The sequence below is a fragment of the Labrus bergylta genome, chromosome 12 (assembly GCF_963930695.1).
Source record: "Labrus bergylta chromosome 12, fLabBer1.1, whole genome shotgun sequence".
Lineage (NCBI taxonomy): Eukaryota > Metazoa > Chordata > Actinopteri > Labriformes > Labridae > Labrus > Labrus bergylta.
This window is the reverse complement of record NC_089206.1, coordinates 7,142,428-7,163,978: the sequence shown is the minus strand read 5'-3', so window position 1 is coordinate 7,163,978 and position 21,551 is coordinate 7,142,428. Positions and strand designations below refer to the sequence as shown.

Sequence of the window (21,551 nt, the reverse complement as noted above, 5' to 3'; positions counted from 1 at the left end):
GAACAGTGCTCAGGTAAATGGATTCAGTGGATGGTAAAATGTGCTTGGTTATGATTTTTAATTTTTAAACAGATAAACGACCAAAGTGACCAACAGTGTATAAAGTCATTCAAAACTGCTCCACTGAAGCCAACTATTATGTTGTATATCAACAAACTTATCTTTCGCTATGGGTTTTTCCCCCAGCTGAATAATTACTTTTACTTTTATACTTCAGGCAAACTCAGCAGAAAATACAAGACTGCTAAATAATATTATGGATTAAGAACTTTAACTTGGGAGTGTTCTTTCATTTCACTTAAAAATCGACACTGGGACCAATGGTAATATTCTCACTTTTGATCATTTAATAAACTTAAACTTTGGAATAATAATGATTTTATATTTGACTGTAGCACTACATGAAAAATCAGAGATCAATCCTGATTCAGAAGTTGTAATGTTTGCTGCTTCTTAACCCCAGCTCCTGCAGCCACACGCCCCATGTTTCTTGGGGCGAGACACCACCTTGTCGCTCTTGCTACTTCATCTGCAATTTTATGAATGTGAATGAAATTTACAAAGAAACCTCTGCCATCAGTGTGTGTGTTGGTGTGACCTGTGGTGTAAAAGCACTTTGAGCAGTCAGAAGACTAAAAAAGCGATATACAAGCTCAAGTCCATTTACATCTTAAGCACTCTGTCTAATGAACTATGAATGGGAAAGTAGCTAGAGATTAAGCTTCTGAGAACCATTCATGTTTAAAAAGAATCATTTTTGACAGTAAGAGCTGCACAGCGATGTTTGGTTAGCAGTCGTGTCACAGCCGACACGGCGCACAGCTTTTTGTCTGAATCCCTAGCTGGAGGGGCCGGTCTGTGTGGAGTTTATGTGTTACTCCCAGTGCACATGAGGGTTCTCTAAAGATATTCTGCCTTCTCCACAGTCCAAAGACATGCAAGTTAGGTTAATTGGTAACTAAATAAATGTGTGTGAGAGAATATTTGATTGTCAGCCCTGTGTACCCGTCACTCGCCCAAATGACCACTGGAATTGTCTCCAGCCCTCTGCGACCCTCGACCAGTATAAAATATGGATGATGGATTTTGACAACGAGAATCTGCACTGTGGATCATTTGACTGACAGAGCAAGAGCTAGTGTGGCAAAAAACTTTAGGGAAAGCAGACCACTATATGGAGACCCAAACAGATACCGATGCAACTTCTTATTGAAATATAAATAAATTGGGAAGTTGCCCTTTAAAACCAGTAATTTCTGTGTCTTTTCTTTTCATTTCATTTCTGTGTTTCATTAGATACATTTTATATTACAGGATATATGGATGCGTATATCCTGTACACATCTGGATGATTCTGCAGGTTTCCTCTCTGGGTGCGAGTGAGGAATCTTCTGACCGTAGATGTTACCGACTCAGCTAATGAATATTCTGTGTATTTTTTTTTTTTTCCCCCCACAGATTGAGACGCATCACAGACGAAACGTTTCGGTTCTCATTATGTTTATTCACTTCCCAGGCAACAGTGACGTTCTGACTTTTGTGTCCTCCACGAACATATCCAAGGCCATAGGATGAGGAATAAAAACAAATCACATGCACCTCATACTTACTGCTTTGTGATTCTGCATTCCCACTGAATGGAAGGACAAAAGATCAACTGTTACAATTCAGTCATTTTCTAAAACCATATTCATCTCTAAATATAGATTCTGAGAGCGACAATAAGTATTAAACTTTATAATAAAGTGATTTGAATCTAAAAGCACAGTTTACAGGAAGAATTACAAAAAAGGGCTGAACTACAGACCCGTTAATGACCTCGCAGATGCCAATGAGTACACTCGATTTTAGCCATTGTACTTTATCTATCTTCAAAGTCGAATGGGTGGCAGCGCGGATGTTGGATGCAGGCCAAAGTCATAAGGCGAATAGCAGCAACTGGAGTCTTCGTCGGCTCCTTCCTCTTCCGTTTTCTCATGATGAGTAGAAATATATTGCACTTTGAAGACGAACTGAAAAAATAATCTCACAGGTAACGACAGCAACATGTACCACCGAAGAGAGTCATGCATGTAGTGATGGGCTTCCTGGAGGCCTCTTTTTGAGATGACGTCTACTGCGGTGAAGCTGAATCTCCGTTGCACAGGCTTTGTGTCGAGGTGGCAGCCCAAACCGCTGCCCGTCATTTGAGAGTACCTGTTTGCATACTGGCGAACAAACATCCCCCTCTGTGGCTCTGTTAAGTGGCATTTGTAGCAAAGTCTAGCTGCCTGTCCTTCTGTCTGCGTCCCCCCGCGTTGGGCTCTTCATTCTTGGCAAAGATTCACTTTTCTCGTAGAACGCAGACTCCCGCGTCACACCGCTGTGTCGCCATCGAAGTGACAACCTCCCAGGAGTCGATGACAGGGTCGTAACATTCAATACTGCTGAGGAGAGAGTTCCCGTCATAGCTATAGAGAGAGAAGAGACAAAACACAACAATCAGCACCGCTTCAGTGAAAGATCATCTGGTTTAGCTCAGTCTGTAGAGCAGGCGTCTCATGTACAGAGTCTACAGTCCTGATCGCACCAAATCCTAGTATAGCATTTTCTGATTTAGTCTTGTGGTTTTCTTACATCATTGAGGGTCTAAGGAGCATTCTTTGGGTAAATGCGGAACTTTCAAAAATATGCATCTGATTAGGAGTTGTTACTGTTGTACATGGAAAGAGAGCCTACTAAGCCAACAGTTTTCAAGCTGACTATTCATTGGAGTCAGTACAGCTGCACAGCAGTGGGAGTACCACTGACATATCACAATCTTTCAAGTCTGTCTTAAGAAAAACAGGTCCATGCAGAAACATTCAAACAGGTTGTGCTTGCACTTATAAGTCCTCCGCTTCATGCATGTCATAAGACGTTTTCACTGACACACTATTGAAAATATCTAGATAATTTCAGGAGGACTGCTCTGGATATTCTCTTAACCTGGCTGTAAACATATGCTCCTCGCGGCGGGAGACTATCCCTCAGAGGTGGGAGGGTGGGCGGGGAGTCTCCTGAGGTAAGACGTGATGTTAAAAAAAAAAAAGAAAAAAGACGAGGAAGTAGTGAACGAAGCAACAGAGTCCGCTACACGATGCTATAATGACAATATTTGCCTTTATATCAATGCTACATGTAGTTCAGTGTAATCACAATGTCAGCAAAAGAACGGAGATGCATGTAACGCAGCTGTTCTCACATCAGCTCACTCGGACTTGATGCATGAAAAAATACTGGGGGGCTGACAGGAGAAACTTCAGGTGAAGTCTGAGTGAAAAATGTGGCTGTTTGCATTCACACGTTTATAGTAGTAAGAGAAATATTTTGCTGGATAGTTCTAAACAACAATTTTATCGTGCGGCTACTTCCTAGGTTAGCCTGGTTCAAACTTTCCGCCTAAACAAGTCCAACCGACTCAGTAAACCCACTCCTACAGAAAGACGGGCTCTGTTTCTCACCCTGCGATGGCGTAGAGACGCCCTCGTAGAACGGTCGCTCCTACGTAACATCGAGGAGTGGTCATACTGGCTACTGTCGTCCAATAGTCCGTTCTAATGTTGTAGACTTCAACAGAGTCCAGATGTGAGACGCCATCAAAGCCCCCGACGACGTAGATGTGGTCATTTAGTAACGCCACACCAGCTCCTGAAAACAGCGAAGCCTCGGTTAAACCAACATCCACAGAGAAAGCTGTGATATTTGACTTGTGACTGTTTCCTTCTTTACCTGACCGCTTGGTTGCCATGGGGGTAACACTGGTCCAGTGGCCTGTGTGTGGGTCATACCGCTCCACTGAATTCAGAATATTGAGTCCATCGTATCCACCTGCCAGGAATAATCAGAGAAAAACACAAGAGCAAAGCTGCAATGAGTGGATTGATGGAAAATGAATATGCAATCATTGTGATGATCAACTGAGTCATTTTTGTATAAAAATATAAAACTTATTAACTTAGTCAAACTTATTTGATAGGATTGTGTTTGTTTTATGGAACAGTGAATTAGAAATCTTTAGTTCTGGAGATCTTGCCAGACAAAATAAGTAAATTCACGCCGTCATCTTGATTCTTGGGCGTTTCAATATTTGATTTTAGACATATTAGAATTCAAACATTGAATGATTAAAAAAAAAAACTTTTAAGGTATGGACGGTGTATCTCTTTGCTTGCTGCAGCCCTTGATGGATTTTCTACATTTTCTGATTATAATCTTAACATTATTAAGTGGTTAGTCTGCTCAGGTAATGGCCCCCAGATATTCTTTCTGAATGAATAAAGTATTGATGTTTTTTACACCAGGTCTTACAGACGTGTTGCACTATGGGTTGTTTTAAGTCTTAATGTTGGAGCTAAGCTTGTGTCTTCAAGTCCATTTATTATTCATTTAGAGAATCTTTCAGAGGCAGTCAACCATCAAAGTGTTTAAAAAGGAGCGACGAGTGAAAACGAGTCTAAAGTATCCTGACGTCTTCGCTGAAGAAATGGACTGAATCATCTGTCGAGCATTCTAAAAGTTCTGTTCACAGGAGACAAGTGGCTGAAATGAAAAAAGTTTGATACAGGGCATGACAGGAGAGAGTTAGTATGTCCACTTCGGTTTGCCTTTATAATATTGTTTAAGTGTCATTTATAGCACAGAAAAAGCTATGAGGGTAAAGACAGTTCTCTCAGAAACACTCGCCCAGTAGGACTCATGTGAAGGCTCCTTGTGTCTTTACAAAAAGTCTTAGTTTTCTAAAATCAGATGTTGGATGAGTCATTTCTTTTGTTTTCTAATCAGCAGTGTCTTTAGATTATGTTGATATGGTAATCAGTTTGAAACTGATGTGTCACATTTTCAACAGGTAATATTTTATTTCAGTAGAGAGCATTTACAGCAGCAGGTGGCTGCCTGAAGAAAAAGCTCTGCACCTTTTTTTTAACCGGCCGCTCTGATCTATTCTATTATTAACTTATTAACTATTCAGAAAGGCGCTGTTGACGTCGTCGCTAGGTGGACACAGGGCATAACACTAGCAACTGAGCCACAACACTCATTTTTGATCTAGTCCCAAATAGTCATCAAAGACTAAAGTCCATACCCAGACAGTATATGAGCCCACTGGCCACCACCAAACCAGCTCCTTCTCTGGCCGTCTGCATATCTCCCAGCATGCTCCACTGGTCAATGTTTGGGTCATATCTCTCCATGCTGGTGTGACGTCGGCTGCCATCAAAGCCCCCAGCAACATAAATCATATCTGCCGATACGAGAGGAACACAAAAAGGTTTGAGTGCTGTTTCAGGGAGAGAACAATGAACACAGGAGATTTTTCACAGAAAGGTAAAACCCGCCGAATTCACCTCCGAGTGTTGTGGCTCCAGCGAGTCCACGACGCACATTCATGGTGGCGACGGTGTACCAAACCCCGTCCTCGTCTGCGGTGTAGTCCAGACACTCCACTGAGCTGAGCCTCGAGCGACCGTCATAACCTCCGATCACATAAACGCGATCATGAAGAGACACCGTGGCGACGTAGCGCCTTTTCCGTGCAATGTTCTGTTAAACAAAAGCATGTATTGCCTTAGCCAAATCCCCTGAGATAAAAAAAAAACACACACAAGACTTTTTTGTATATATTCAATACTTACAGGCAGGAAGCTCCATTCTTGTGTTTTGGGATCATATTTTTCAACGATGTCGATGGGTGATTGTTGGCTGCCAAACCCTCCTATAACCAACAAGACTTCTTTGGCACCTGAAAGGAAACAAAAATCCTTTTTACTGTCTGTGCTGATTAAAGAGAAGACGTATGGGAGTCATGCTTATAACTATATTGCAATTTAATACAAGGATTCTTACCTAGTCTAGCTTGTGTGCGCGGGCCCTGCATCTCACTCCTCAGCTCGGGTCTCAAGTGGAATTTCTTGGCTTCATCAACAAGGTCTCGACATGGCAGGCTACACCGTATGAGGGGCTGAAACGTGTCAAAACCTGCTTAATTACGGTGCTAACAGTGATCAAAATGTCAACACATAATCCTTTCGCTGGAAGCCCGGTGTGTGATTAACTGTGTGTCGTCTGGCTCACCTCGGCATCAATGACATCTGTAATGTAGCGGGGGGTCAGGAGCGGCAATCGGACAAACTCGAGCATGTCTGGAAGATAGGGCTCTCGCTCTTTTCGGTTGTGTTTGACCCAGTTTAACACGGCTTCAAACACAGGCTCCTCTGAGTCCACCTACACACAGACAGTATGTAAAGTGAGACTAATATTCTAATCCACTTGTAAACCAAACGATTAGCTGACAACTGTAATTAAAAGATCTTGCACATTGTTTATAAGTGATGCAACAAATGTATTATCAATTGTGCAGCACTTGCCATCATTTTTGGAATTGCAAAGACACAAAGGGCAACAATGCAATCTGCTTAATGTAAGAAAGCCATAAATTCTCACCCTGAAAACACAAGAAGATGACACAGAGAGAGTAGCTTTACTGAGAGCAAATGATGTGTGGCTGTGATAAACATGTGAGGTCTCGTTTTATTTTTAAAAACAACAAAAATGACAGGAAGGGGCCTTTGAGAGAATTGATGATCTATAAATCTTTGTGCGATAATAACGGTGTTTTCACAAAGCCAAGCATGTGGTTGGGAGGAGGAATTTCCTGAGCACAAAGGCAAACTTAAATTAGGTTTTCTTTCCCTGCAATTTCATTGTCAGCCCTGAATCCGCAAAACTGAGCGGAGCTGGTGGGGGCCACATGGACTGAGATTACAGCACGCTGGTACACGCTCTTCTCTTTTCTCTCTAAGGTTTTTGAATTACGCTAAGAAAGCTGCGACAGTCTGGATGATTGTACTTTTCTGTTGCTTTTGGGCATCTTAACACCAATTCAAACCATAATTGTAACTGCAGATTTATATATAAAGATCCACAGGTACGCTATCATGTCATTTTGGTTTCACATACTTTAAAAAGCATATCTTAAGTGTGCAGATTAAGCAGCCTTCAACATACAGACATATAAGCCTTCATGACATGTGGTGTTCCTACCTGGATTTCATCACATTTTATGAGCTTTTCCACTTCTGTCTGGCTGAGCAGCATGAACTCTTCGTGCTGAACCACCTCGGAGAAATGCTTCTGCGAGAAGAGCTCAGCGGCCTGCATCAGGTCGAGGCAGTTGTGAGTTTCGGCAAAGTCTCGGATACCCAGACAGTTGGAAGGATCTAGCTGACTCTCCAAAAAATCGCAGCACGCTCGTTTCACCCCTGGGGGGGGGAAACAAAAGACACACATTGTATCAACACATGTATCCTTTGAATTCTGACAAATCCCTTTCGACAGGATTCTCATGTCACTCAACACCCGTTAATTAGGAAATGCAGACGCACGTTCACTTGGAAAGTGGTGCCATGCCGTGCCTCAGGGTTTCTGCAGGGATAAATTTAAGTCCTTTATAAGACATTTTAATGCCACATAGAATTACATTTAATTCCCGGCTCTTGCTAATACCTGTCAAAGCACATTGTAACAATAAATCCTGATGAGATCGTTAATTTAATTAATGTGACCAAGACTTAAATTAGGACATAAAAGGATGAACTGATGGGATTTAATTTAAAATGATTCATTTATTGAAGGTTTGAAGATGACAATGAGATTTCAAAGTTGCTGTAGCGTGCACTAGTAACAGTATTTTCTCCTGGTCTTACGTCGCTGACTCATACTCATACACAAGAGAAGAGACACAACCCACATCCCACAGTCACAGCCATCTCACTTTACGTTTAGAGTTGTTTCATTTCTCCAAACTAGGGCTTTGAAACATTTACATGTACACTGATACTGGAGCCCTGTAACAAGGTAGAAGTACTCTATGAGACATTTGATCATAAGTTTCCTCTAAAATATTACATTAATCTATTTTCAGTTGCACAAATTAGGTCTAAACCTCTCAATTTCAACATTAATTATTCAGAATATTTTACAAACCACAAAAGTATAAAACCTGTACCTGCCATCAAACTTGTTCAGCTTTTAGATACATTCTGTGATTAACCAGCTGCTCGATCCGGTTTAGCTGTACTGCCTTTGCCAGCTTTGTTAATAAAGTAGTTGTTATTGTTGCTATTACAGAAAGTGTTGTCTGTGGCCAGCTTTGAAAAGTGGAACTAATGTGGCTTGTCACGGCCCTGAATATTAATAATGTGTATTAAACAAGTCTCATATTTGACAGAGTCTCCTCCTTTCTTTATGTCACACTCTCTCTCTGTCTCTGTCTCTGTCTCTGTCTCTGCGGTTGATCAGTCACTGAAATGCTGAACCTTTTAATTTAACGTGAACTGGTACTCAGTCGTACAAACGTGATTTGGAAGTTCCTCTATAAATACCACGTGAGGAACAAAACCTTTCACACAACAATAAGAGTTTTCTAAATTAACATAAACCTCTTCAGTACCTGATAAAGACTGTTGCATGAGGTCAAATAGTTCTATGCTTTCAAGGCATTTCAGGACCTGCAGATACCCTCTACCTGGACTAATAACGATTTTTCATTTTCATATCATGGTACATAGAAGGAACACCTAAACTTACCTTTGAGCTGCAGTAAGCACGCAGCAGGGAGCAGCTCTTGTACATTCTCCACTGTGACTAAAACCGTCTCTGTGTAGACAAAGTCCAGCAGGATCTCCATTGTCGAAGCAGTGAGCCCCTGGATGTCCACAAAGGATTTCCCCTTCTCTGCAAGCTAGAGCCACACAAACAGACACAGTCAGGTGGAATCACAAGAAATACATCGTTAAGGGATAAGTCACACATAGTGGGCATTGTTCAGAAGCAATTCTCTGAACTGTATCAACAAACACAACCACAAAGAATAAACAGATACTATTCAGAAGTAATAAGACATATTTTCACTTAAGCTTTAAAATCTATCCAGCCATACTTGTGGAGAAAACATAAAGTCATGATTCAAGTGTCTTTTTTTTTTTTTTTTTACCTCGCTGGTGAACATGGCACAAAAGTAGTCGCTGCAGGCGGCCAAGACAATCCGGTGAGCCGGGAAATCTGTGTTTTCCACCCTCAGAGTGATATCGCAGAGTGTGTTGCTCTTCCGAAGTGCGTTCATTGCGTTGAGGATGGATTTTGCGTGGGAGTTGGTCATGATGTCCTTGGGAGCCATGCTGCCTGGCGAGTCTTTCAAGGATCTCAAACTACTCAAGGAATCTAAAACAGATGTGGAAAAAAAGAAATCAAGCGCTGCTACGATCATTTGTACAAACGGCTCTTTAGTGTATCTGTAATCATCTGGTTAGGGAGTGTTTGTTTATCTGTGCTTTAAGGAAGACTTGGTAAAGTGTTAAACAGAGGACTTGGGGGAGAAGTTAAGAAGCACTCAGAAACAAAGATGTGAAGTTAATTCATGTTCATGACAGCATTGTTTAGAAGTGTTGGAACTTAGCTTGAGGATGCTCAGTTTGTGACACTTTTTTTACAAAATGAAATCACTGGTCTGTGAGCATCTTAAGAATTTCTCATGCATCATATTAAGTAAATTAATCCAAAAAAAAAGAAGGTGCATTTCACCAGCAACAGGACTTTTAGTTAAAACACAGCATGTACTATGTGCATGTGTGACTTCTGTGCATTCTGAGTGCAGCTTCTTTCATTTTTAAACAAGACATTTTGCATTGAAGGACTGCTAATGCAACTTACCGTTAAAAGATTTGAACACTTTTTCCACCACTGGGAGGCAATAATAACTATAGCTACACATTAGCAAAGCAGACAGCTGAGGGCTAACGCCAACGCTAGACGACAACAACAACAACAACAACAACAACTAGGGAAAAAACACAGCCGTAATAAAGTGAGCTGGCGTGCCAGAAGAAGACAACACAAGAAGCGACACACACACACGCACACACACACTCACACACAAGAACTTGTCATGAATTGACTTAATACCTGTCGCTGCGGTAATTCAAAAACACGTTTAGCTAAGTTGCGTTGCTAGCTAACGTTAGGAGCCACAAAGTCCCTTGTCCCAGTTCTTGCTGTCAGTCACACTGCCTGAAAAAAAAAAAAAAAAAAAAAAGCCATTGAACTAAAAAAAGCTAATCCATCGTGACCTCCGCTAGGTCACACTACGCGCGGCCTCCTCGAACACTACAGATGTCTGATATTTCAAAAACAACTCCACATCATCATCATCATCATCACCGACACGCGTTTTTACCACCTAGAATATTTCGTTGACTTCACAGCAGCAGGTCACAGCGGCAGGCTTCACGCAGTGGACGTAAACACGCAAGCATTACGTGAGGGTACGGTTTTTTTTTTTGCTTTCAATAAAACTTTATTTACAACGACGCCTGATTAAGCAAACGAGCGTTATCAAGTAACATCTAATAAATATAAAATGTAGTCTAGCACCATGTGTGAAAAAGAGCTAAAACGTTAATATAAGATAGAAGTTGGATACATTTTAGCCTTAATTTAATTTAACATTTAACTGTCTATTTATTTATTCATTCATTCATTCAGTCACTGCACAATAATAACTGTATATATTCTTTCACTGCACTATAACTTCACTTATTTGTACTATAACTCTATATTTATATTTCTTTAATTAATCAGTCACTGCACAATATTAACTATATACTCTTTCACTGCACTATAACTTATTTGTACTATATCTCTATATTTATATTTCTTTAATTAATCAGTCACTGCAAAATAATAACTGTATATACTTTTTCAGTCACCACAACTGTCTATTTATTTATTATCATTATCATTCATTCACTGAGTAGCAATTGCTGTTCAGTGGAAAATTGGAAAATGTTTAGAAATTAATTTGTGTATATGTAATTTCTATCAGCATATGTACGTATTGCTATAAATGTCAAATAATCTGATATTGTATAAGACCTTTAACCTTTTATTGTGATTTATGGCTTACACATCCATCTAAGATAATTCCTTACAATATGTATAAAAAAGTTGTTACTGTGAATCTTTTTTGTTCACTGCATGGATAAAGCTCATCAATTGCTGTAAGATGATCTTTATTCTAGGTTACAAATTAAATGAAAATATTAAGTTAATTGGGTACTGGTTTGTTACAAAGGTGTCTTCTTTTAAATCACATACTATGGTATGCATCAGGTACTGGTAGTAGTAGTAAATATTTATTTTGGTCTATGACCACAAAGCATAACACATACACGAACAATAATAATTAAAAAAAAAAACAATGGCCGAAAAGGTGTAGGATGAAGCCAAGGCTTATTATGCCTACCCTTTGAACATTTCATTTATACAGTATATCAAAACAAGAATAGCTGCAAAAAAACAAAGAAACAAAGTTACCTGATTTCACAAAACAGAAAACAGTTGTCAGTTCACCAAATCAAAACAATAAAAGGTAGAAGTATATGTCCTATTACCCTAACTTTTTCTGGTCTAATGCAAAGATTCGTAAGCCATTATACTTTTATGGTACTTTAGGAAGATATCCACCAAAAAACTGTTTTTTTTATCACCTTCTCTTATCATTATTATTATAAGTTAAGCTAACATAAGATGTACTTTATTCATATCAGCAGGGAAATGTAGGTGTTCCAGCAGCCAGCATACATACAAACACACAACACAACACATATATACAACATATCCCACCCATACAAAAAAACATGAGCCCACAATACATAGCCAGGATAAAAAAAAAGTGGTATGGATGGGCCATGTGCATAAGTAGCTGTTACTCATAGATAACAGTACAAAATACTAGCTCTGCCAGTGCATAGTATGATAGATAAATAAAGTTATATATATATAATATATATATATATATATATATATATATATATATATATATATATATATATATATATATATATATAGTTGAACCGTGTTTAATATACCGCCTTTTTAATATATATATTTTTCTTTTCTCTGATAGAGAGAGTAACACATTCTTGGAAATGTTAGAGTTAGTTAAATGTTTATTACAAAAAAAAAACCTTGAATAAAGATAATATTAAAAATGTAAATAAAAAGCGGGTGTAATAGTGTGCGTTCTTACGTAGTACGTGCGCGCTCCCGGAGCCGGCGGGCATGCGCAGCAGCGTTCCAGAATCAAAATGCCTTCCGCGCGCTCTCGCAGGTCTGTCTTTACAGCTGCCGTAAGAACGGTAAAGTAAATATCTGCTGGAAACAAACACAAACCCGGGTGTAACAAATACCGCTCAAATTGCCGCTACGCCTCGATACCAAGAGTGGAATATTACCTCCTTAAAGAAACAGTTTTTTTTACTCTTTTTTTTTTTTTTTTTTTTTTTTTTTAAGCCACCGGAGTTTGTCAGCTTCACCGTGTAGGAGGAGCCAGCGGCCGCGTTTCCGCTAACACCAGGCCGAGCCGAGAGAGAGGCATCACTGTCTCAAATCTATGCTGCCCTACTGCGAATAACAGAAACAGCGGAGGGACAGTTGTCAGGGCACTGCTTAGTGTACAAGTTGTTTGATTGCTTGAGAGGGGGGGTGGGTGGGTGGGAGGGGGGGGGTCTTTGGTTATCAACATCAGAGTGAACGGAAGAAGAAGAAAAAGGCGAAGGAGTGGCAGCTGGACTGTCTGCAATGGAAGCCGAGTTTCGGGAAATCGATGAAAACGGGAGTTGGAGCGCCGTTTATCAGGTAGGAGGGGGGGGGGGGGGTCTCCTGGAAAAAAAAAAATCAAGGTGGAAATGGGACTGTGTTGATCAGGCTGTCATTCTTACGTCAAACGATAAGCAAGGCAACCGTGAGCTGCAGGTCACCCTTCATAGTCTGAGCCTTGCACAGTCTCTGTTCCGCTTGCTGTCTAACCAAATCCGTTGATTGATGTCTGACTGGGTTTGAGTCCAGCAGCGCGTCCCATCTCTTGACTTACATCTGCAGGCGATGAATGATTAATTTGGTGTCTTGTTATAAATAAACCTGTTAGAAGTGGAGATGATGCTCACTCATTAATAACAAGCTCAGAATGAATCAGCTGACATCATGATATTCCTCACTGTTTATTCTGTCTTACACCACTCCTTCACTTAAACCCTAAAAAGGTTGAGACATTTAATGAATTTTGCCATTATCTCTGTATAGAGTGAGTCATTGCGGTTTTTCAACATCATGTATGAGAAATATAAAGACAACAATGACTAAGACCCTGTTAACACACTTAGACTCCTTATAGCTGTGAAAACAGGACCTGCATCATTCATGCTCCACCAGACCTTCAATGCCATGTTAATGTAATGATTTTCATTCATATTTTGTTATTTTCTTTCCCACAGGATATTCGTCAGCAGTCATGTGAACTCCCTTGCAAGGTTGCTAAATTACCCGAGAACAAGAACCGAAATCGTTACAGAGATGTCAGCCCATGTAAGTTGCCCCTTTTCTTTGTCTAAGTGTACGCCAGACAGAGTATGTATTCAAGTGGTGAAACAATCCTTTAAATGAATAGTCACCTATTTATGATTTGCACATTTGCACCAGCTGTGGCTTTTTCTTTGGAGTTGCATCAGTGATGAACCTAAGTCGGGTCGCCCCACAAGTGATTATGTTCTGCAAATATATACTGTTTGACCTCTGATGCAACAACGCTAATATTTATCTGAAGCAATGCTATGTCAGTGTTGCACTCTAGGCAGAGAATTGCATCAATCTGAACTATTTTAAGACTTCAAAAACATCACTTTTCTTGTCAAAGGCAGACACACTATACACACATTTCATGCAGATTAATCCTGGCAGCATTTTCTAAAACTCGATTTATGGACTATAGGTTTTATGTAGACTTTTGATGAACTATAAGTATCTTTTGTATTCTTGTTAATAGTGAGTGTTAATAAGTGTTTTTTAAAGAGACTTTGAACATGAATCAATAATGACAACATGAATGTAAATTTGTCAGGGTTACTTCAAACGCTATTTGCATGAATATTTCTATCACAAAGAGACACTGAGAGCATTGCAATGAAAACAAGAGAGACCAGAACACAGTCAAACTGGCAAGTATAAAAAAGTCCCACATGATCTACCTTTACATCAGATCTTTGATACCTCTGTAGAGGTAAATAAGTGCTGCATGAGTCAGATTCTCTACTCCTAACTGAACCTTTTACATGTTAGACATTTCCCCATGAAGTAACAAACCAACCGCTTGTGGTTTGGTTTCTTCTCCATCACAATAAAAATATATGCAAAATGTACAGAGTCAGGCAGGTTTGCAAATAGTTACTGTAAATGTTGTGAAGCGTGCTTCTGTCACCTTTAGTGCGATGTGAAAATCAGCAACCTGGAACGGATTCATCCTGTTTAGGGTTAAAGTCTTCTCTGCATTAGAGTCAAAGGAAACAGCTGTGTTCTCCTCAAACACTGACGAGAACGTTTGATCTAAACAGAAGTGTTGTATCTACAGTCCCCTGAGTGCAGATTAAAAACACAAACTTTTTGTTTGTTCTTCTTCTTCTCAGTCGACCACAGCAGAATATGTCTGCAGCTGGGTACCAACAACTACATCAACGCCAGCCTGACCGCAGTAGAGGAGGCGCAGAGGCACTATATTCTCACTCAGGTAAGCGTGGACATGTTTCAGCGCTCTCCTCTAAAAATGATGCAGTCGAAAAAAAAATCAACATACCTGCTAATGTCTTTGATGTTGGGTAATAGTTGTTACCGTGTGGGGTAATGGGTGGTGGTTGCCTTTTTGAAAATCCTACATGGGAAGATTTGGAAGCCATAGGTAGAGAAAAAAATCATCAAACACTTGGACAATTTTAACAGAATACAATTCAGCAGCACTACAAACAACATGCTCTGAAGGATCCTTAAGTTAAATCAACAACCTCTAAAACTATTTAAACAAAAACTGAACATCTAATATTTACTGTATTATGATTTATTGCAGGACTGCTGTATTAGACTGCATTTATTTTAGCTAGGTGTGCCTTATAAATCTTAAATGTGTGTAAACATTAAATGGATGGCCAATGAAATATGACGCTTTAGTGTTAGCCAATGATAATAATGCCGCCCCGCTGGCATTACATCTTTGTACTTTCATACCGATTCCTCAACAGCAGGAGTTCCAGACTGTGGTTTCTTATTGCACTACAGCGTTGCAGAAACACAGTGTTAACAAACAGCCGGGGCTTCACATACACATACACCCAGACCTGCTCACATACATGTGCACAGTGCTGCTTCACAGTGATCCCGTCTTGCCTCTGATGCCTGCTCAAAGGTGGAACGACTTGTTCCCATCATCACGCCTCTGTGACATTCACATTGAAGGCCAGATGTTTCAGCAGCCTTTAACTGGTAATATGAAAAGGGCTTGTGTAACACGTGGAGGCGAAATTCTGGGGCGAAGTTGTTCCACCCCTGATCCGCCATCAGAGGTAGGTAACAAAGGCTTAATAGGGGGAAGATGGGCGGAACAGAGCTACGTGTACATGAGCACGTTTGTGTGTATTGTGAAGCTCCTGCCATGTATTGACACTTTGTGCCAGTTGCACTTCCACAATGGCATAACGCAGTGTGCAACCACACGCTGGGACCTCGTTGTGTTAGTACTAAAGTGCAAAGATGTAATGACGGCAGAACTGTGCTGTTGCACTGTTGTGGAATTGCAATTGTAAAGTTCTACTAATGGAAGTTGAAATTGCTGACGAGTACATTAATAAGCATCGAAAATACCCGTTATCTGCTCACAGCTACACAAAGTAATGTTATGAATCCTCTTTTTATTTTAAACGTGCAGAGGCAGCTGTGTTTCACTGTTTCAACTTTGGTTCGTGTGCGTCTTCTGCATCTAGCAGGGAAGAAAACATACATTCAATATCATGCATTTAATGTTACCTGCCATGTTCCCCTAAGTGCAACTTCTGTGTGTCCTTGGAGACAAACAGTGGCTCAAAAGTATGTCACTAACTGCTACTCATAAAGCTAGGGAGTATCTCAGAGGAGTGTATCAGTATTTCCATCGGCTATTCTCGTCTCTCATCTAGACTGTGCTGGCTAGACAGTGAAAGGAAGAGAAAAAGTCGATCAAACAAAAGCTAGCATCACGACAAAGAGGTAGACATTCAAATCAACTGTCCCTGCTGAAGTGTCTTTCTTTAAAGGTAGCATATCAGATGCCTCATCTTTAAATAGATGCTCCGTTTAAATTTAGTCGCACTAAAATTAAAATCCACTGTTCGTTCTGTTTCAGGGACCCCTTCCAAATACATGTGGCCACTTCTGGGAGATGGTGTGGGAGCAGAGGACCCGTGGTGTAGTGATGCTGAACAGAGTCATAGAGAAAGGATCTGTAAGCAGTAGTTTTCTCTCCCCGTACAGTGTGCCTTCTTAATGTGTTACCATGTGGGTACTATGGTGTTGTCTGCCCCTATAAAAACACTGCTCTCTCTTGCTGTTCTCTCTTCATTTTGTGGAAGATTAAATGTGCCCAATATTGGCCACACAGAGAGGAGAGAGATGCTATCTTTGAAGATACCAATTTCAGGCTCACTCTTGTCTCAGAGGACATCAAATCTTACTACACAGTCCGTCAGCTGGAGTTGGAAAATCTGTCTGTAAGTCTTTTCATCTTTTACAGCTCATTTCTGTGCGTAAAAAGTCGATGTCTTTTTTTAAGATACGAGGTCCTTTCATTTCCTTCACAGACTCGAGAGACTCGTGAGATTTTACATTTCCACTACACCACCTGGCCTGACTTTGGGGTGCCAGAGTCCCCCGCCTCCTTCCTTAACTTTCTGTTCAAGGTGCGAGAGTCGGGTTGTTTAAACTCGGATCAGGGAGCAGTGGTGGTGCACTGCAGTGCCGGCATCGGACGCTCTGGGACCTTCTGTCTGGTGGACACCTGCCTCTTATTGGTCTGTACACAATGATGTCACAATGGATGAAGAGAGTTAAGAGTAGAGCTGCCAAAGCTGAAGTGTGCATGTTTTTGCTGTTGTATGTAGATGTCCATGCGTAAGGACCCGTCTTCAGTGCGTATTCGCGATGTGCTGCTGGAGATGAGACGCCATCGAATGGGTTTGATCCAGACGGCAGATCAACTTCGCTTCTCGTACCTCGCTGTCATTGAAGGTGCCAAATACATCAAAGGAGATACATCTCTGCAGGTAAGTCATCTCTGTGGTGCTACTCTTCACCCGGTGGTCAGTCTTATATTTGCCATACATGAAAACTGTTCAAACAAGTCTACCAGTGTTTTCTTAATATAAAGGGTGTTTTCAAATACTCAAAAGGATTTCTTTTTTTCTGAAGGAGTCATGGAAAGAGCTGTCAAACGAGGAAGATGATCCTCCAGAGTTCACCCCTCCTCCTCCTCTTCCTCCTCCCAGAGACCCTTATAATGGCAAAGATGAGCCGTCCTTTTTCCCTGAAAATGACGAGCTCATCCAACAGATGGAAATCCGTGTTCTGGGGTAAACGTCTAATGATTTTTTTTTGTCAGTATATTATACAAATCGTTAGGTTAAAAAAAAAAAAAAGAGAGATCAGGATTAGGCTGCACTTTTTGAGTGTTAAGTCATAATGTCTTATCGGCGTCACTCGATGACCTGCCAGGTGCTAAAAATACAATGTACTGGAGGAGATTGTTTTTTCAGCTTCTAGCTATTTAGTTATTGCACCTGGCAGTTTTGGTTTAACTGATTTGAATTTTGCTGAATTAGAAAACCCATTATAACAATGGGAGATCCAACAATTCTGAAAAACGTTTTAAAAAAAGGTGTCTGTACCTTTTTGAAATCAAAAATAAAACCAAACCAAAAAGCTTCAGGATGTCTTAAAAGCTATACTCTACTTTGTCCCTACCAGGTCCTCACAAGAGCCAGAAGAGCCAGAACTGAGAAAGAGGAACGTCGCTGCCCCTCAGCCTCCTCCTGACACTGCGGACCAGCTCGATGGTCATGTGGAAATCCATGATCAAATCTGGAGAGCTCCGACCAAATCCCAGCAGCAGCTCGAGTCCGAGGATCAGGAGTTGCCTGAGTCAGCCAAGCAGCCAGAGGAAAGCTCTCCTGTGCCGGAGACCTGGTCCCCGCTACTCACCAACGTGTGCCTGTGCACAGCACTGGCTCTCAGTGCTTACGTCTGCTATCGAGCCTATTTCCACTGATGTCTCTCCCTCTGCCTCATTTTGGTTCCTCACTGTCTCTCCACTGATGTCGCAAAGTGGACTAGATTGACCAATCAGCCTGCTTTGACTGTACAGTGGGCGGGTTATTTGGACTTTTCAGCTTCACTTGTTTATTTTACAAAATGCAGTGTGAGGGGTCGGCTAGTTGGAGACCGAAGGCTGCCAATTACCAACTAAAACTTTTATCAATAAGTCATCTTGGATGCTCAGGGCCTTGGTTTTTTTCAGGTGTCACATCCCAAATACATGTGCTGACTAAAAAAAAATAGACTCAAGAGATAGTATGAATTGCAGTCTGTCGAGGAAAAATAGCTTTGTTTTAGCTCCTGTGCTCTGTGAATCAGGATGAGTGGCCTGTCAGCCCTTTTTACACGTGTCTCCTCACTCATTTACCAAATGCGTTCTTCCATTTCAGCCTTTAATGAGGCGACCGTTTGGATTTCACTTTCTTTTGATGACACAAATCAGAAATCATGGAGCCAGATTTTTAACCAGCCTGAATGAAAATATGCCAGTAAGAGAGATATAGTTAGTTTTTCTTTATAATTCATCGATATGAAACCTAGAAGAGCGACGAATTAAGGAGGAGCACAGAGGTAGCGACCCTGTGCCTGCTGGATGCATGCAAAGGTTGTCTGTCCTCACTGGTGGTCCCTGTTGGGCTGCAGGAGGCAGAGTACAGACCATACAGAGTGTGTGTGTGTGTGTGTGTGTGTGTGTGTGTGTGTATATTTGCGTGAGTGGTATGCAGTGGAGGTCTCTACTGATGCTTGGGACTTAAAACAATAACAGTATGTGGAAGATGAAGACTGGGATACCTGATTCCCTCTGTGTTTAAGCTCCCTGGTGGCTGGTGCAGAGAGAGGGTGGTGTGTTCGCCTGGCATTTACGATTGTCGTGGGAGGGATCAGCAGATTTTTGAAAACATTGTAACACCTGGTTTCCTCCGGCACTGTTCTTTACTGTGACAGTGGACAAACCTGTGTGAAGGCCAAAACAAAATGTGGAACAGAACTTCAATACATCTGATTCATGTTGTGATGTAATGTGTGTTCAGTTCAGGAGTGCAAGTTTAACGGGACAGAAAAGGTAGCACCATTTCTTGAAATAACACCCAACAAGGCTTTTTCGCCAGCAATACAAACAATGTGTCACCCTTTACTTAATCAAACCGAGTTTGAACAGGGATTTTAAATGAACCAAAAAATCAAACACCAGCACAGGGATGAAAATGAAACACTGTAGTGATGATCTGTTGAATCATGGCGCGGCCCTGAGCTCGCAATATTGTTTTCTATGATTTTTTTTTTTTTGTTTTGTTTTTCTTTTTTAGCATGCTGCATTCGTGAATCAACAGGTTTGTCCTTAAAAGAGATTAGCTGAGATGCTAGCATTCAGTTTACCTGTGTGGCTCCGTGGGGAGTCTTGACAGCTGTACCTTTCTTTAGAATGTATTCATGTCCTCTACAGGGACACACTCTTATTAGATATAAATATATATTTTTTTCAAAATCAGGTTTCAGTGTGCTGAGTTTTTTCTTAAAAAAAAAAAAAAAAAAAGTTTAATTCAGCTTTAGCAAGGGATTAAATCTCAGCACCTGTGCAGCCATCGCACCAGGTTTTCCTGTTTTTTTTTTCTATACTTATGCTGAGCTCAAAGACATGTATTTTTTTAATTTACATTTGTTGTTTTCCTTTTTAAATAAACAATGAACTGTTGATATATTGTTTTTGTTTTGACTTAACCATTCTCAGTCATTACTCCGACATGAACAAGTTACAAACCTGTTGTTAAAATGCTTCAATGTCTTTTAAAGATGTCAGGAGACATTTCAGTCTGTGTCTTATGCACCTCGCACGTCCTTTATTATGTTTCAGAAAATGTATTCAGCATGATCAGCACTCAGCTTTTAGAGGAGCTGAGTTTTCAAAGGAAACTGGGCGCTCTCGGTGGCAGGGTTGTGAACTCCAGGGTGCTCTTGAAGATAAAAAGTTAACTTTTAAAGGTGTGTAGTTAAGATGCAGTCCCACTTCCATCCTAAATAAGACCCAGTGTGGTCGATGATTCATGATTTTATGATAAATGCCCTGAATAAGTAAGACATTCTTGCCTCTGGTGAGGGTGCCTGGAGTTAGTCCTGTTGGCTTCTCTGCCTTTAAAGAGCTGAGTTTAGTGTGATCAAGACACCACAAGGGGGCACTGTAGGACCGTGAAACTTTAAGCTCCCTGGTTGCTTCTCTCAGTAAATATGACGCCTTGGCTTTTCTTGCAGCCCACTCTTTCCTGTTTTCTCATTGAACCTGGTTTTGCTCATCAATTATCACTCACGGAGATAATTGATGAGCAAAACCAGGTTCAATGCGTTTCTGCAAGCCACAAATAACGCTCTTCATTCATTAACACACTAATCATTTTAAGCTAAGCAATAGTGATCTTCTCATTAATAATAGTAATCACCCTCCACAACGAGACCTGGTCCACTTTAAAGTAAATATTCAAACTATTCATTTATACAGCTTTAGGTGTTTGTGTAACGACCAAAACAGTGATGGTAGATGAACGCTGAGGGGAGGAAGGGAACATGTCTTGAGACACATGGGTTGCTTGTGTAAATTCCACCACACTGGTGTAGTACAGATGATTTGGCAACAGTCTTTGGCTGGGACTTCCTGTTTGGGAAATAGGAGGTCGACACTAGCACGTACAGGAATGCAACTAACTAACAGAGTGAGTAATAGCACTCCCTGCAAACGCTGTGCTGACGTCAAACGGACAGACAAGCAAGATGGTACACGCTGCTCTGTACTGCATTAGGAAAACTACAATCAAGGTGTGACCAGGGAGCGGAAGTCGTCTTAAAGCCACAGTTGATTCTATTGTTACTTAAGGCTGTCTGATCATGACTCATGCAGTTTGTGATGGAGGATTTTTGACATTTTATGACTTTGTTTATTATCAATAAAGTTAGCTGCCATCTAAGTATGACATCTACTAGGATTACATGCTGAACATTTTTTGGGTTTAGGTGAGAAATGGACATTTTGTAAAACAATACGAACCAACGTCAGAAGTTTACTGTGTGTCATTCTACAGGAGCTCTTACTCAGCCAAAAGGTGCAAAATGCTGACTCCACATTCACAATCGACCAAAAAGGATATCTGCCCTGTCCCCCTGACTCTTCCAGCATGTGGCCTGAGTTTAGTCATTAACCTGGAACTTCCCAATAGCTGGCCAGCTGTGAGGATGGGAGGGGCGAGCTGTGACTCCTTTGTACGCTGCAGATCATCAAATCATCATTCGCAAGGAGCTGAACAAGGATCAGGAAATTCCTAAAT

At 40.8% G+C, this 21,551-nt stretch overlaps 2 protein-coding genes across 6 annotated transcripts; one reads left to right on the top strand and one right to left on the bottom strand.

Annotated features, from left to right (window-relative positions):
* Positions 1-1,483: 1,483 nt before the first annotated feature.
* Positions 1,484-10,314, bottom strand: LOC109986854 (kelch-like protein 12). 4 transcript variants are annotated; one of them, XR_002278090.3, is made up of 13 exons: positions 9,730-10,314; positions 9,014-9,240; positions 8,608-8,761; positions 7,063-7,280; positions 6,094-6,243; positions 5,866-5,980; positions 5,655-5,761; positions 5,367-5,562; positions 5,105-5,263; positions 3,751-3,849; positions 3,483-3,669; positions 1,808-2,450; positions 1,484-1,633 (listed from the first exon to the last, which is right to left on the bottom strand). XR_002278090.3 is itself a non-coding variant. In XM_020637705.3 (12 exons), exons 1-12 carry the CDS (start codon positions 9,788-9,790, stop codon positions 2,324-2,326), a joined length of 1,800 nt encoding a protein of 599 aa, XP_020493361.1. In that variant the 5' UTR covers positions 9,791-10,314; the 3' UTR covers positions 1,484-2,323. The 4 variants fall into 4 exon arrangements, 2 of the variants coding, with proteins under 2 accessions (XP_020493361.1, XP_020493380.1); XR_010667552.1 differs by having other exon boundaries at positions 1,819-2,450; XM_020637705.3 differs by having other exon boundaries at positions 1,484-2,450.
* A 1,840-nt stretch (positions 10,315-12,154) lies between these two features.
* ptpn1 (protein tyrosine phosphatase non-receptor type 1) lies at positions 12,155-19,933 on the top strand. 2 transcript variants are annotated; one of them, XM_020637295.3, is made up of 9 exons: positions 12,558-12,714; positions 13,350-13,440; positions 14,535-14,635; positions 16,277-16,375; positions 16,503-16,640; positions 16,731-16,940; positions 17,031-17,192; positions 17,338-17,498; positions 17,893-19,933. In XM_020637295.3, the coding sequence occupies exons 1-9, from the start codon at positions 12,658-12,660 to the stop codon at positions 18,191-18,193; spliced, it is 1,320 nt and encodes a 439-aa protein (XP_020492951.2). In that variant the 5' UTR covers positions 12,558-12,657; the 3' UTR covers positions 18,194-19,933. The 2 variants fall into 2 exon arrangements, with proteins under 2 accessions (XP_065817553.1, XP_020492951.2); XM_065961481.1 differs by having other exon boundaries at positions 12,155-12,714; positions 16,503-16,940.
* Positions 19,934-21,551: the final 1,618 nt, after the last annotated feature.

Coding starts and splice junctions, on each gene's coding strand:
- LOC109986854 (XM_020637705.3), bottom strand. CDS start 9,790: ATGTGTAGCTATAGTTATTATTGCCTCCCAGTGGTGGAAAAAGTGTTC. Junction 5,762..5,865: donor GCGCACACAAGCTAGACTAG/GTAAGAATCCTT, acceptor GTTTCCTTTCAG/GTGCCAAAGAAGTCTTGTTG. Junction 5,563..5,654: donor AAGAATGGAGCTTCCTGCCT/GTAAGTATTGAA, acceptor TTTGTTTAACAG/AACATTGCACGGAAAAGGCG.
- ptpn1 (XM_065961481.1), top strand. CDS start 12,658: ATGGAAGCCGAGTTTCGGGAAATCGATGAAAACGGGAGTTGGAGCGCC. Junction 12,715..13,349: donor GTTGGAGCGCCGTTTATCAG/GTAGGAGGGGGG, acceptor TCTTTCCCACAG/GATATTCGTCAGCAGTCATG. Junction 17,193..17,337: donor AAGGAGATACATCTCTGCAG/GTAAGTCATCTC, acceptor TTTTTTCTGAAG/GAGTCATGGAAAGAGCTGTC.